This window comes from Myotis davidii, unplaced genomic scaffold (assembly GCF_000327345.1).
Source record: "Myotis davidii unplaced genomic scaffold, ASM32734v1 scaffold416, whole genome shotgun sequence".
Classification (NCBI taxonomy): Eukaryota; Metazoa; Chordata; class Mammalia; order Chiroptera; family Vespertilionidae; genus Myotis; species Myotis davidii.
The window spans coordinates 303,334-318,699 of NW_006287324.1; the positions used below are offsets into that span (position 1 = coordinate 303,334).

The following is a 15,366-nucleotide window of genomic DNA, read 5'->3' on the forward strand; positions in this document are numbered from 1 at the left end:
ATTCTAATTTATTATTTCCAAATAAAAAAGCTAATAGCCATTGCATTAGATAAAATTATTTTAAGCTTACATTCGATATTCACATAAAAATCATTACTTACAAATGTGGCAAAGAAATTGGATTTTGACACTGGGTATTTGAAAGCTTGTTGGTGACTCTATAGTTGTGTTGCATCTACAAGTTTGATGTTTTGAAAAACATGTGTGAAGAAACTAAAATTACCCAATAAACATATTCTAATGTTTATTGTGTAAGAGTATGAATATAAAATGTTTTATTCTAATGCTTTATTATACAGGTATTGGCTTCAAGGTTAATATAGCCAGTGTCTAAAGTGTTTCTGTTGCTTTATTTTTATTGAGAATGGGTTTTTGAAAATTATGTCCACTGAGCAAAGCTGGAAGAATACAAAGCTGTCTCTAATACCTGTGATGTCTGTAATACCTATGATGTCCCTAATACTTGTTTTATGCTCATCACAGTGCAAGTGATGAGCATAAAACATTGTCTTGTGCACTTCACAACTTTATTCCTTCCTTGGAAACTGGGGGAAATTTGTTTGTGAAGGTGCTTAATTAAAGACTCTATAATTATTATTTCATTCCTCTTGATCTTTTACTATTTTTGTTCCTTTAAAAAATTATCTTGCTTATTTCATTCAGCATTTATTAGTGAATTTTCTAGTAACCTAGGCTTTTAAAATCATCTAGTTTGACAGTAGTAGAAAATAATCCTATATAATAAAAGTCTACTATGCAAAAGTGTCTGGTCGTCTGGTCAGCCATTCAACCAATCAAAGCGTAATATGCTAATTGATATGCTAAGGCTGCTCAACTGCTCACTATGACATGCACTGACCACCAGGGGGCAGATGCTCCAACCAGTAAGTTAGCTTGCTGCTGGGGTCTGGCTGATCAGGACTGAACAAGATGGGCTTGACATGCCCTGGAGTGCTCCTGTCAAGCACTGGTCCCTCCCTGGTTGGCCAAACTCCTGTGTCCCTCCCGAGACCTGATTGTGCACCGGTGGGGTTCCTCAGCCTGACCTGCACCCTCTTGCAATCCAGGAGCACTCGGGGGATGCCAAAGTGCCAGTTTCGGCCCGATCCTGCAGGCCAGGCTGAGGGATCCCACTGGTGCATGAATTCGTGCACTGGGCCTCTAGTAGGTTTAATAAAATAGAACATTATGTGGTAGCTAAAATGAGTTATCTAGTTTTTAATATTTTTGATAAGGTAAACTATTTCCCCTTCATCTTTCTATTTCTACAAAATGAATGAAATGAAATAAATTTTCACTATTAATATTTATTCTTTTTCACTGGATTTCATGATTGTTTGAACAATTATTGCCAGACAACAGTGTAAAATGTCTGTAAAGAGAGTAAACTCCCATATTGTACTCTGTTACAATGCTATACTCTGTTACCAAGATTTTCTGTAAATACACAAGCCTAAATAGGTTGAAACAAAAATGGGTGGTGATAGAATGGATACAAATATGATTCAGGTAGTAGGCTAGAAAACATGGCACATCTGAAATGTCATGTTTTCCAGACACTGTAGCCCCATCAATTAATCACTTTTACATGTCAAGTTATGTCATCAGTGTAGTTTTACTCTAATGTTTTTCCTGCCCCTGGCTCTTTTCTCAATGTCTAAGAATCTTGGAACGCCCACTCTTAGTGGTTCCCAAACTGCTCCTTGCAAGTTCTCCAGAGGGCACTGAGCATGGAGCAGATTTTGAGCAAGTAAATGAGTAGAAAGAACTCTTTTCATTTATGTACAGATGATGTTCTGTAGATATTCTGAGTGCAATGTCATACTCACCATCAAGATTTGCTAAAGCATTAAAAATATGGGATGTTACAATAGGTAAAATTATTCAATTTTATGTTTTAAAATTACCCTGTAAATTTAACTCATGTTTAATAACAGAGATATAGTATCTAATGCTTTTGAACAAGTACAATTAAAAACAGGAAGTCTAGCTTCTCAATCACCACTTTTATACAGAATGTCCAACATTGAATGAACCTCACTTCGTCTAAGAATCACAGAAAGGAAATACTTTTAGAAAAAGTCCTTTCATTTGAATAATTCAGTCTGCTTTTCTTTATTGGATCAAATGCTCAGGTAATTTTTCAGCTCAACAGTTTTCTTTGCTTTATTACACACAGCTTCAACTATCCCTGTTATGTCACTGGTGAGAAAGCATTTAGAATTCTAAAATGGATACAAACCATTATATATACGCACACATATTTTTCACTCTAGAAAAGGAATGAAATAATATTTAGTGACCCACCTCATGAAAGTTATATAGACACCAAATGTTAAAATTGATGCTTCTTCCCTTTAGGACTTATTTTTACTTTATGCTTTCTTCCGCATTATAAAATTCACTGTATACTTGTTGTAGTGGTGATTTGTCCAGTGCCTAAGACTGGCTTATATGAAAAAGTGCTATGACGTAGTTTTTTTAAAATGTATTTTTATTGAATTTATTTGGGTGACATTGGTTAATAAATTATATAAGTTTCAATTGTACAATTATATAATATGTTAATTATATATTGTATAGTTTATTCACCACCCAAATTCTAGTCCCTTCCATCACCATTTATCCCTTCATTACCCTCTCTTACCAGCCCCTACCCCTTTCCTTTCTGGTACTCACCATACTGATGTCTGTATCTTATGAGTTTGGAATATTTTTGCTTAACTCCTTCACTTCTTTCACCCAGCACCAACTCCAGCACCTCTCATACTCTTAGCAATAAATTACCCTCATTAATAAAGTTGAATGAATTAAAACGTACAAATTGGTAATCAGAATAGTCAGAGGGATGTGAAATACAGTATAGGAATAAATTCAGTAATATTGTAGTAACTATGTATGGTGCCAGGTGGGTACCGGAAATATCAGGGTGATCATCCTGTAAAATATATGACTGTCTAAATACTATGCTTTACACCTGAAAATAATACAAAATAATGTTGAATACAAAGTGTAATAAAAATTTAAATAAATAAATAAATACATAAATAAATAAATCGGTGGGTTTTGTTTTTCTAGTTTGACTCCTGTCAGGACTCGCAGTTTGTCTCTCATTAGCCTTAATTGGTGCTATGGAGCTACCTCACCTTACACATGGCTCACATTCACTTCCAAGCCCAGACATTACTTCTTTAGTCATGAATCATAACTTTATAAACTTAAAATGAAGATAAATATCCACTGTTTTTCCTGTTACTTCTTCTTAATGACCTTTGTGTTTACGGCTTTAAGGTTGCCCACTACCCATGTCTTCCTTGCCCCAGGTCCTCTCCTCAGCGCATACAGTGCCTGGGGACACACTCAAAAAGCCAGTGCTCCTCCACACAAATGGATTCTATTTTCTTATCACCCTGCACATAAAAAAATCACCATAAAGTGTTTTGTGTTTGCTTGCCTATGCTCAGAGAAATACATGCCGCTACCAGCAGAAAAACAAATTTCATATTCAACATGTGCTATAGTTAAAAACACAAGTTAAGGGATGCATCATCCATCAAGAAAATCAGCTGGCTCATTCGTTGGACCATTCATTGGTGTAACAGTGCTCATGCTCATAGCTTCTGGGAGGTGATTAAACTACATTCAACAGTGTGTTAGCAGACAAGGTCTGGATCAAATGACCTAATTGCCTTTGTTCCTTCATTTCTACTTCATTTTTTCATAATAAAGATAATCCGTTTGGCCCCCTGTTCTTTGAGTGGGGCTTTACTTATTACTGAAAATTTAGGAAAACTATCTAGAGACAAAACCAAGTGGGACTGAGAAATAGCAATGAGAAACAAAGCTGATACTTTCATAGGTACTCCTTCTAGCATGGCCTGCGCTTGTACAGGTGCACTTTTGTATGGATTTTTGTCTTCCTGGATGTTATTTTTAAATATATTTTACATGCTGCACACCATCCCTCCAGCACTAGCCTGCTACATAAATCTGAGAAAGCAGTGTTTTGTTTAGAGGGGCTATTGTAAATTATCCTCAACCCCAGAACCCTCGGGACTGGAATCCATTTGAAGGAAGGCCTCCTTATTGGTGAAAGTTGAGCTGTGAGTTATGCTCTGTCGGGGCTTCACAGGTGTAAGTTCATCTAATTTAATATTTTCATTTTTGACCAGAATGGTCTTATCCATGTTTTCTTCACTGTGCCTTGCAACAACAGCATCGAACACATCTAATTTTGGTGGCAAGGTTCCGCTTTCAAATAAGTATTTGGCTAGATAAGAAATGCCAATGTTGGTTAAGAATGAGGTCACCATGGCCAGAGTTTTAAAGGGGAACCTCTGATTGTATATGCCATTCTTATCAGAGTAATAGCCGGGGTAAAAGAACAAGGGCTGCAGGTACAGATATGGCTCCCCGCCAGTTATTCTCAGGAAGAGGCCAGAAACATAACCTGCAGCGGCTCCATACGTGTTGGTTCCCTTGACGAAGAGCACACAGAGGAGCTGCGGGAAGATGATGATGTAAACGAGGTCTGAGCTGAGGTACCAGAGCCCATAAACGGTCTTTGTGAGCAGTGCCATAGCTGTTGCAGAAGCTCCAAACACAAACACTGTGATTCGCATGACCCACACGATTTCCCTGTCTGATGCCTGCAAGAAATTGCCACAGCTGGTCAAAAGAATTCCTTGCTTTCAATTGGCTCAACTTATGGGAAAAACAACCTAACACACAGCCTATGAAGCAATCTAGCTGGCTTTTGGGAAGGTTGCTGAGTACAGCATGCAGGGACAGATCACCCACAGCTTTCCAGGACTGTGCAGGGGCAGTGATGAGCTGAGCTAACCGGCTGTCATAGAAGAAGAGCACAAAGGTGGGGGTTTGGGGCTTTGCTCATTTTACATATTAAGATATAGTTCTTATGTGGCAGTGAGGAGGCATGGTTTATCCTTGCTTCTTCTCTCTATAGGAATCCTACCATCTTTAAGGCTACCACTTTCAAAAACAAGTGGGAACATTTTGTTAAAAAGTGACCTAGAAAATCTAGAGAAAGGCAAAGACTTAGTCAAGGAAGAAGGTGGAGAAAGGCTGAGGGGCCCTCAGTAGTCCACAGTAGCATGGTGATCTACAGCCACGAGGCGTAGTAAAGAAACCAAATTGGGAGATTAGTTTTGGACAAAGGTAGACTTGAGAGTCAAGTGAAGAGTAAAGACAGATGTTAACACAAATCCCCATGAAATAATTTACCATGTTCTACTTCTACTAGGGTTCTCAAGTTTCTTAACATGTTTAATTAAACTCAAAGTTATTTGAAGATATTTTAGGTTTCATTACTCTTTCACTAGACAGGAGGGTTTAAATTGTAACAATGTAACTAAACATTCCTTCAGTATTAACATGAATGATAACATGCATTAAAAATACCTATATATAGCATAAGTGAAACTCATCATTATTTAACCTTATGTGCTTAATGAAAGTAGGGTCACATTTTAATATATACTATTAATAAGTATGTAATATTACATACATAATAAATATACTAACAAAGACAACAATAAAACAAGAATGTAAGATTTAAAACATCCTCTTACATTTTGTCTGAATGAAAGCTGATAGATGTTTCGAGCAAACATTGAACTTGCTGACAAGATAGAAGAATCTGCTGATGACATAACAGCAGCAGAAACTGCACCAAGACCGAAGAAAGAAATGTACACAGGGCAGAGATACTGCAGAACAATCGGTAAAATCATGTCTGCTTCTTCATTGCTTTTGGGATCTGGCATCCCATATGCAGTCTGGTTCCAGTCTATTGAATAGAAACAAAAGCATAAGGAGAACCAAAAGTTATATGTTCTTTGTCAATCTGGGGTCATCCTATTTACTGGCTAGTTTTTAAGACAAAATCAGAATGTATGAATTAGCTTAATTAGGTGGAAAGTCAAATTACTCTAACCAGGTATGTACAGGTCAAGTGAAATTACCTTTAGGTCCTAGATTTTAATGGGTTTTGGTTATACTTAGTCTTATTCAAAAGACCAGCATGGAATATGGTTGTGATAGATATACCTATCATCTATCTATCTGTCTATCTATTATCTATCTATCTATCTATCATCTATCTATCTATCTATCTATCTATCTATCTATCTATCTATCTATCTATCTATCTATCATCTATCATGGTTACCAATCTATCATCTACCTACCTACCTACCTACCTATCTACCTACCTACCTATCTACCTACATCTTCTGAAATTGTGGCATTCCATTGTACAAATACAGCACCTGGATGAAGACAATACAGGGGCTATTCTCACTCATCCTCTTTCTGTATATAAACTTGGGTTTGGAGCTTCCTCAGCATTACTTCTTCCCAATTAAATTCCTTTTATATCAGCTATCAGTTACTAGAAATAGGAAGTATGATAGATAAAGAAATTCCCTTTTTATTGATTAAAAAGTTCAGATATGCCTGGACTGTTTGGCTGAGCATCATTAGTTGGTTGAGCATCATTTCCTTCAGGAAGAAGTCTCTGGTTGGATTCCTGATCAGGGCACATGCCAGGGTTGCAGGCTGGATCCCCAGTAGGAGGTGTGCAAGAGGCAAATGATTGATTTTTCTTTCTCATAGATGTTTCTCTCTCTCCCTTAACCGTCTTCTCTCTCTAAAACCAATAAAAACATATTTTAAAAATAGTGCAGATACCAGGTTGAAATTTTCAGAAGGTTTTTGGACTCTGTGGTAAAAAGGATTTGAAACATAAGTATTTTTTAATAGATAGTTCCTTTAATATTTAGTTATACAGCAGTTCCCCATCTGTGGATTTGCTTTCACCGGCTTCAGTTACTCACTATCAACCTTGATCTGAAATTAGAAAATTCCAGAAATAAACAATTTATATGTTTTAAATTGTACCACATTTTAGTGTGTGATGCAGTCTTGTATGGTCCCACCCAATCTGGCCAGAGATACATCCATGCTATACATGCTCCCACCCATAGGTCACTGTGGTATTAGTAGCTGTCTGGTATCACAGTGCTTGAGCTTAAGTAACCCTTAGGCAGTGTCACAGTGCCTATGCCAGTCACCTCACTGCATCTCATTATGTAGGCATTGCACCATCTCCCCTCATCACAAGAAAAGAAGGATGAGTACCACAGAATAAGATATTTTGAGAGGAAGGCCATATTCACTTCACTTTTATTACAACATAATGTTATAATTCTTCTATTTTATTATTAGTTACTAGAGACCTGGTGCACAAAAATTTGTGCACTGGGCGGGGGGAAGTCCCCAGCCCAGCCTGTGTCCTCTCGCAGTCTGGGACCCCTCAGGGGATGTCCACCTGCTGGCTTAGGCCTGCTCCCTGGGGGATTTGGCCTAAGCTGGCAGCCCAGGAGCTTTTAGGGGATGTCCACTTACCAGCGGGCAGCAGGCCTAAGCTGCAGTCGGACATCCTTAGCGCTGCTGAGGAGGCGGGAGAGGCTCCCACCACCACCGCTGTACTGGCAGCTGTCAGCCTGGCTTGTGGCTGAGCAGAGCTCGCCCTGTGGGAGCGCACTAACCACCAGGGGGCAGTTCCTGTATTAAGCATCTGCCCCCTGGTGGTCAGTGTGTGTCATAGTGACCAGTCATTCCCAGTTGTTAGGATGAATTTGCATATTACCCTTTTATTATATAGGATAGAGGCCTGGTGCATGGTTGGGGGCCGGCTGGTTTGCCCTGAAGGATGTCCCTGATCAGGGAGGGGGCTCCTGCTGGAGTGCCTGGTCAGTCTGAGTGAGGGGCTGATTGCTGTTTGCAGGCTGGCCACAGCCCCTTCAGGGGGGGGGTCCCTGCTAGGGTGCCTGGCCAGCCTGGATGTGGGGCTGATGACTGTGTTCAGGCTGGCCACGGCCCCCAGCCACCCAAGCTCCCATTGGAGGCTGGCTGGAAGCAGGTATCTGGGATTTATTTATCTTCTATAATTGAAACTTTATTACCTTTAGCAGAGGCCACAGCTGGCCAGGGCAGGTGGGAAGCTTGGCTTCCTCCATTGACCAGGCAACTAAGCCTCCTGCTTGCTCCAGCTCCATAGTTGCCGGCTACCACCTTGGTTGGGTTAATTTGCATATAGTCACTCTGATTGGCTGGTGGGCATGGCTTGGGGCATAGCGAAGGTACTGTCAATTTGCATGTTTCTCTTTTATTAGATTAGATTGTTGTTAATCTATTAGTATGCCTAAAGTATGTTAAAGTTAATCATAGGTATCTATAATAATAAAAGCATAATATGCTAATTAGACCGGACATCCTTCTGGACAACCTTCTAGAAGAAGTTGGGACTGTAAGGGCTAAGGCAGCCACCACGGTTGCCTCAGGCTGAGGCAATCCATTGTGGCTTTGAGGGCCGAGCCCCTTGCATGAATTACATGCATTGGGCTTCCAGCTTATGTATAAAATAAAACATAGTATATACATCAGGTCTTTGAATAATGTCATTTCAGTCAGTATCATCCTATATAATAAAAGCTTAATATGCTAGGTGTCTGGTCGTCCGGTCGTTCATTTAACCAATCAAAGTGTAATATGCTAATGATTTGCTAAGGCTGCTAAACCTCTCACTATGTTGTGCACTGACCACCAGGGGTGACACTATGACTGATAGGTTAGCTTGCCCAATTGGGCAAGATGGGCAGGACATGCCTTGGATCCCCCCACGGTACCTCCCCAGCTAGCCAATCTCCCGCGTCCCTCCCTGGCCCTGATCATGCAACAGTGGGGTCCCTCAGCCTGGCCTGCATCTTCTTGCAATCTGTGACCCTTTGGGGGATGTCAGAGAGCCAGTTTCGGCCTGATCCCGCTCAATGCAGGAGCTTCCCCTGGTGGTCAGTGTGCTCCCACAAGAGCGCCACTCAGCCAGAAGCCGGGTTCACGGCTGGAGAGCACAGTGGCAGTGGCTAGAACCTCTCCCAACTCTGTGGCAGCACTAAGGATATACAACTGCCATCTTAAGCCTACTCCCCATCAGTCAGACATCCCCCGAGGGCTCCCAGACTGCAAGAGGGTGCAGGCCAAGCTGAGGGATCCCCCTTGAGTGCACATATTTCATGCACTGGGCCTCTAGTTTTGTTATATTGTTGATGGGGGATCTTATAGGAACCTAACTCTTGCTTGTTACCAGTTAGCCTATGGTAAAGTTGATTTCATTACACATCATTTTGCTTAAAGTCACAGAACCTATCAGTGATGTTAAGTGAGGACTTGAGGACTTACTATACGAGATTTGGTACTAAGTGAGGACTTACTATATGAGATTTGGTACTATCTGCAATTTCAGGCATTCATTGCGTGCCTTACAATGTATCCTCCATGGATAATGGGGTATTTCTGTACTAGCATATGCTAAAGAATACATGTACATTAATATAGCTCTTTTTTATTTGTCTAACTTCTGTAATGTCATGATTTTAGAATCAAATAGGAGTCTTTTCCCTTGACATTCCCCACCCCTGCCCACCCCATTTTCCATTACAATTGTTAAAGCCATGATTTGATGAAGCCAGTTTTATAGCATTAACTGATATGTCATGATACCAGAAAAAACAGCAACTAAAATGTCTACTTAATCCATAAAAAATAAATTTTATATTTTTTTCAGTGGATTGTCCTGCAACACACATGCATACACTAATGGCCAGATCTGTCTTCTTATTGTGTCATAAATACTATCTTTTATTCAAAGGCACTCAGTGACCATTATTAAACATTGTTTTAAATGTTTGCTTATGTCATGTATGTACAACTGGAATAAAAGCATAGTATATGAACCATAACTGCTCTCTTAAAATTTGTCATCCAATAAATAGCTCTACAAACTGTGGGTATCATCCTGGATAATATTTACAAGCACAACAGAGTATAAGGTCAACTTCTGGAGTCTATTTTAATTAGCTGAACGTACAGGGCTAATATGACATATTTATGTAAAATACTCAAAAAGTGTATAACATGGGAACATATAATTCAGGGAAAAAAATAAGTTCAGTAAAATTAAGGGTGAGATTTAAAAAAAATGTTTGAAATAGAGGCTAACTGGGAGGCAAACATTTTATAATGCTCTTTTTACCAACTTGAATAAGTTATCCTTTAAGAGACTTAGTGCCTTAGTTTATCTTTATCTACATACTTATTGACTGGTTTCTCCAAGAAGAAAAACTTCATTAACAAACAATTGAAAGGTAAAACAGCCCTTTCGGGTTTAAAGTGGTCATGGTAATGGCAGGCAAACTTCTGGCTGTACTTTGATTCATCAAGGGGACTTTAAAAACCCTGCTTGCTATCTCTATCTTAGATTATCAAAGTAAAACCCCTGTGGGGTGAGACAGAAATAGATATTTTTTAAAGAGTCCCTCTCCTCTGCACAGTTGTGAATTGTACCTTGATTGAGTAGAACTGCTGACAGGATTACATATACACAGTTGATAAATATAACAATGTCTGGGGAGGGGATGATTATAAATATTTTATTAGTGGGATGAGAAGTTGAAAAATGTTTGGAGACTACAAATGTATAATACAATTTGTTAAACACTATAACAATGGACGATGTGGGGGTAAAGAGGAAAGTGAGAGAGGGAGAGTAGCTGTGCACTGTGGCAATTGGTAATTTTGCTTGAGCTTGAGTGGGTCAATGAGTGAAGCTGCAAGAGAGGTACCTGTTGATGCTCCAATGGCCCCGATGAGTATAGATGGTATAGCCATCACCAGGCATCCGAAAGCTGCCAGGAAGGATAGCACCTGAGCGTAGGTGGCTGAGGATGAAGAGAGGACTCTCTGGAAGTAGGCTTGCCATGGGATTCCACCCAACATCTGCATGGGAACCGAAGGAACTCAGGGTTTTATTAGAGGCAAATAGCATGTATTGGATATTTTCAACATGAGATTATATTTATATAATCACATTCAGAATAGTTGTATGTATATCGCTAAAGTATAAAGAATGGTCCTATATGCCATATACCTCAATGGTTATTATTTTGTTATTATCATATTTACAATTGTGTGAAATTTCTTCCAATTCTTTTCCTTCGTAATTACACAAGACAATCTTTTCCTAAATCTAGCTACTCCAAGCTGCATTACAATGTCCTAGAAGTCTCTTTGTTCTTATCTGGAGGAACTAACCGCCACAAAATTGCCTCAAAAAATTAAGATTAGCCAAAGCCGGTTTGGCTCAGTGGATAGAGCGTCAGCCTGCGGACTGCAAGGTCCCAGGTTCGATTCCGGTCAAGGGCATGTACCTAAGTTGCAGGCACATCCCCAGTAGGAGATGTGCAGGAGGCAGCTGATCGATGTTTCTCTCTCATCGATGTTTCTAACTCTGTATCTCTCTCCCTTCCTCTCTGTAAAAAAATCAATAAAATATATTAAAAAAAAAATTAAGATTCTGAAAACATGGCTTTTTAAAATTTCAATCAATACAGCCCAATGAATATTTCTGAACTCCAGTATGTGCCAGGCAAGGTAATGGTTGTCAGAGCACAAAGATGAGCAGGGATGGCTCTGCTCTGGGTCGCTGTCCACCAGGAGAGTCAGTGCAGTGCAGGGCTCTCCAAAGCAGAGTGTGCAGAGCCTCCAGACAATGCATTCGGCATCCAAATTATCAGAACTTCTATTTGTGTTCATTTACCTCATACCTAAATCTCATATGGCTATTTTATTAAAGTATACAATGTATCAGTAAAGTGTATATAAATAATTTATAAGTACATTTACCTACATTGAGAGTATATTTAAAATTTATATTGAGGAAATACTGTGAAAAAAGCTTGGTGACACTGAACTATTATATAATGTATTGCTTGCTATAAACAGGTGTGTATGGGAACAGAAGTGGGAAGCAATTACTTATTTGGGGGTAACTAAGGGGTGGAAAGGCACAATGAAGCACAACTGCCTAGTAATTAGGGAAACCTACAGAAATGACATTTGAATAATTCCTTAAGTATTGGAGGGTGTCACTAGATGGAGATGAAGAGAGAAAAGAGTACCTGGCAGAGAATCCAATAGAAAAAGAATGATGAAGCAGCTATGAGAACACTATGTGTTTTGTGGAAATGGAAGTCAGGGTATGTGGGAATGGCTAGAGGGAAAGCTGGGAAAATACCTTCCCATTCATTGCTGTCACATTCCTCTGACTGGCATAGAGTTGGTGTTTAATAAACATACTGTATATCATATTAATGAAAGAATTGAAGAATGGGTTTCCCATATAATTGCTTGTTTCTCTCACCCAACTCTAAATTCAGGAAAATCCATCTTGTTAGTCATTGTCACATTTGTGCCAATTTAGAGGGCCTGGCATATACTGATTCCAGAGCAATTCCTTTGTTATAAAATCCATACATGTTTAACAATAAAAGATAAAAAGGTAAAAAAGTTCTAAAATTAATTATCACATGTCTCAAGTCTATACTGTTCTTTCCAAATTTTTGTTTTGCAAACTGTAAATCAACTTATAATTAACCTTCCGTGTAAATGATATTGCTCAATAATATCACTGATTCTATGAGTTGACATATAATAATTTACATACCAATCTCTCTTGACATTTAGGTCACAAGTAGGGTAAAATCTGACCTCCACTGACAAACAGGAGTTCTGGTGGCCAGGTGGAAAATGGGCTTGGAGGAGTGAGAGGTGCGAGGGCCGACTTCAGGGAGACCACTGATGGGCTATCACAGTAGGCCAGGGGAGAAAAGTTGTCAGCCTTACCTTGTGCTAGTCCAGGGACAGTGGGCAGTTCAGAATGGGATTGAGAGATCCCCCTTTATATGACAAGTGGAAGATCATAGACTATTGGTGAGACATTTCAAGGCTCACTTCTATAGTTAAGTCATTCATTTATTTCAAATTATTTTACAATTTAAAGAATGAACATGACTTAATCATATAACTTTTTGAGCTGGAAAAATTTAGTCATTGGATATAATGCTTTATCATGAAGATTAGCAAACCTGAGGACTAATTGATATAGAAGAAAGGACCTTGGGGTTTTGCTTCATCTCTATTTCAATGTCTTGCTCAGACAATGGTGTTATTATTAACAAATTGCCTGTCATTTCTGCATCTCCTCATCTCTTCCATATAACCATAACATACCCATCATGCAGGTACAGTTAAATACACATATAATGCTTGATACTTTCTCCATTAAATTCAAAATTGTGACCCATTTAAGGATAACTTTAGCCAATACATTTTGTAACAATCCTTGGAAAACAAGACCCCTCACCTCCATAACAAACATGTTTTGTTCTTGTTCTCCTGCCTTCTTACCAGGAAATTCTTTACTGAGATAGATACATCTAATTTCAGTGCTAAAACTTAACAAGTACCACAAAGACAAAGTACAATCATAGTGAATTGTGAACCATCTAAAGAGAAAACATAAACAATTTCCCCTTAATTTTGATATAAAATTATTTTATTTTATACAAAATCCTCCTAATTAGCAAAGTTGCAAAATCTGGCAGGTAGGTCCTTTTGTTTTTCCCTCTTCTCTTAATCTGTGATCTGCCTTTATTTCTTCTGTACTCACTTGTCACTGACAGCACCTCTGCCCCAAGATTCTGTTATTCCCAGGTCGCCTCGAACTGCCCAGGCCTTCTTCCCTGAGGATGCCTTTCCCAGTTTGTCTCAGACACGTGAGGCTGTAGCACCACTAATTTAATTACTATGTAGAGACTAAATGAGTTCATTATTTCAGAAGAATTTGACTTTTAAAGCATAATTCAAAATACAAGTGAAAACTTTTAGTTGGCTTGGCCCTCAGATTGAAGAGGTATCTGGGAGTATGGCATGGGGTTCCTTCATTTACAGCACAACAGGAATGTGTACACACAATCCCATGGCCGTGATCCTTTAGAGTCTCACTTGCTCTCCACTTTGACACCAGTCAGCACCATCCTTCCATAGAAAGTAGTATATTCAGAAATGATCATGAGCCAGTAAGTGAAATTTACATAGAAACATTTAAATCTTGAAAATGCATTTGATTTTAGGAAAAAAATAAGGTTGCATTTATCAGTTAAGACGCCACTTACCAACAACAGAAAACTGTCAAGCCAATTGTAGACTTCAAATGATTCAATGGTGCCCAGCCAAGGAGCCTGGTATTTGGCATGTGTAGACGTAAACCCAATGTCTGTAACTGCAGGATGTGACAGTGCGAAAGGGACGCTGATCCACTGCAACCAGTAACATTCGATTGTAAGGCAAATATTTTTAACTGTTTAATATATGCAAGACTTAGCCACCTAGTTCTTTTTTTTTTTTCATAGATCACATAGCTCAGTAGTTTCTCATATTCAGACAGAGAAGAAACTGGAATCATGTTATTTGGGGAACATCATGAATATTGACTTAGAGAAGTTAAAGTAAACATACTTCTGTGTTTAACTGTACCAATAATGTCAAGTAGAGAAGTCACTAGAAACTTTGGGGGAGAACATTAAACTTGAGAATATAATCCTATATAATAAAGAGGTAATAGGCAAATTAACCTTCACGCCCTTGCATAAGATGCCTCCCCTATGTGGTCAAAGATGGTCACCCCCATGTGGTCACTAGATGGCCACCACAAGATGGCCGGCATGAGAGGGCAGTTGGGGGTGACCAGGCTGGCAAGGGAGGACAGTTAGGGGTGACAGGGCTGGCAGGGGAGGGCATTTGGGGGGACCAGGCCTGCAGGGGACGGCACTTATGGGCAATCAGGCCAGCAGGGAAGGGCTGTTGTAGGGGATCAGGCCTGCAGGGGAGGGGAGTTGGGGTAGACCAGGCCTGCAGGGGAGGGCAGTTAGAGGGCAACTGGGCCTGCAGGGGAGGGCAATTAGGGGCAACCAGGCCAGCAGCAAAGGGCAGTTGGGGAGACCAGGCCTGCATGGAAGGGCAGGTTGGAGGGACCTGGCCTGCAGGGGAGGCTAATTGGGGGCAACCAGGCCTGCAGGGGAGGGCATTTGGGGATGACCAAGCCTGCAGGAGGGGGAAGTTGGGGTGACTAGGCCTGCAGGGGATGGCATTTGGGGGTGACCAGGCCAGCAGGGGAAGGTAGGGGACGGTAGTTGGGGGCAATCAGGCCAGCAGGGGAGCAGTTAGGCATCGCTTAGGCTGGTAGGGGAGTGGTTAGGGGGTTATCAAGCTGGCAGTCAGAAGCAGTTAGGGGCAATCAGGCAGGAAGGCAGGCAGGCAAGCGGTTGGGAGCCAGCAGTCCTGGATTCTGAGAGGGGTGTCCGACTGCCGGTTTAGGTCTGATCCCTATGGAATCCGCCTAAACCAGTAGTCAGACATGCCCCGAAGGGTCCCAGATTGGAGAGGGTG

At 40.2% G+C, this 15,366-nt stretch overlaps 1 protein-coding gene across 1 annotated transcript in view; it reads right to left on the reverse strand.

Annotated features, from left to right (window-relative positions):
• Positions 1-3,065: 3,065 nt before the first annotated feature.
• SLC5A7 (solute carrier family 5 (sodium/choline cotransporter), member 7) overlaps positions 3,066-15,366 on the reverse strand; it is a 38,342-nt gene continuing 26,041 nt past the window's right edge. Inside the window, exons 5-8 of the mRNA XM_006759085.2 lie at positions 14,094-14,237; positions 10,704-10,857; positions 5,592-5,809; positions 3,066-4,649 (exon numbers count right to left, since the gene is read on the reverse strand). Coding sequence (XP_006759148.1) covers positions 4,020-4,649; positions 5,592-5,809; positions 10,704-10,857; positions 14,094-14,237 — 1,146 coding nt within the window. The 3' untranslated portion in view covers positions 3,066-4,019. The remainder of the gene's footprint in view (positions 4,650-5,591; positions 5,810-10,703; positions 10,858-14,093; positions 14,238-15,366) is intronic.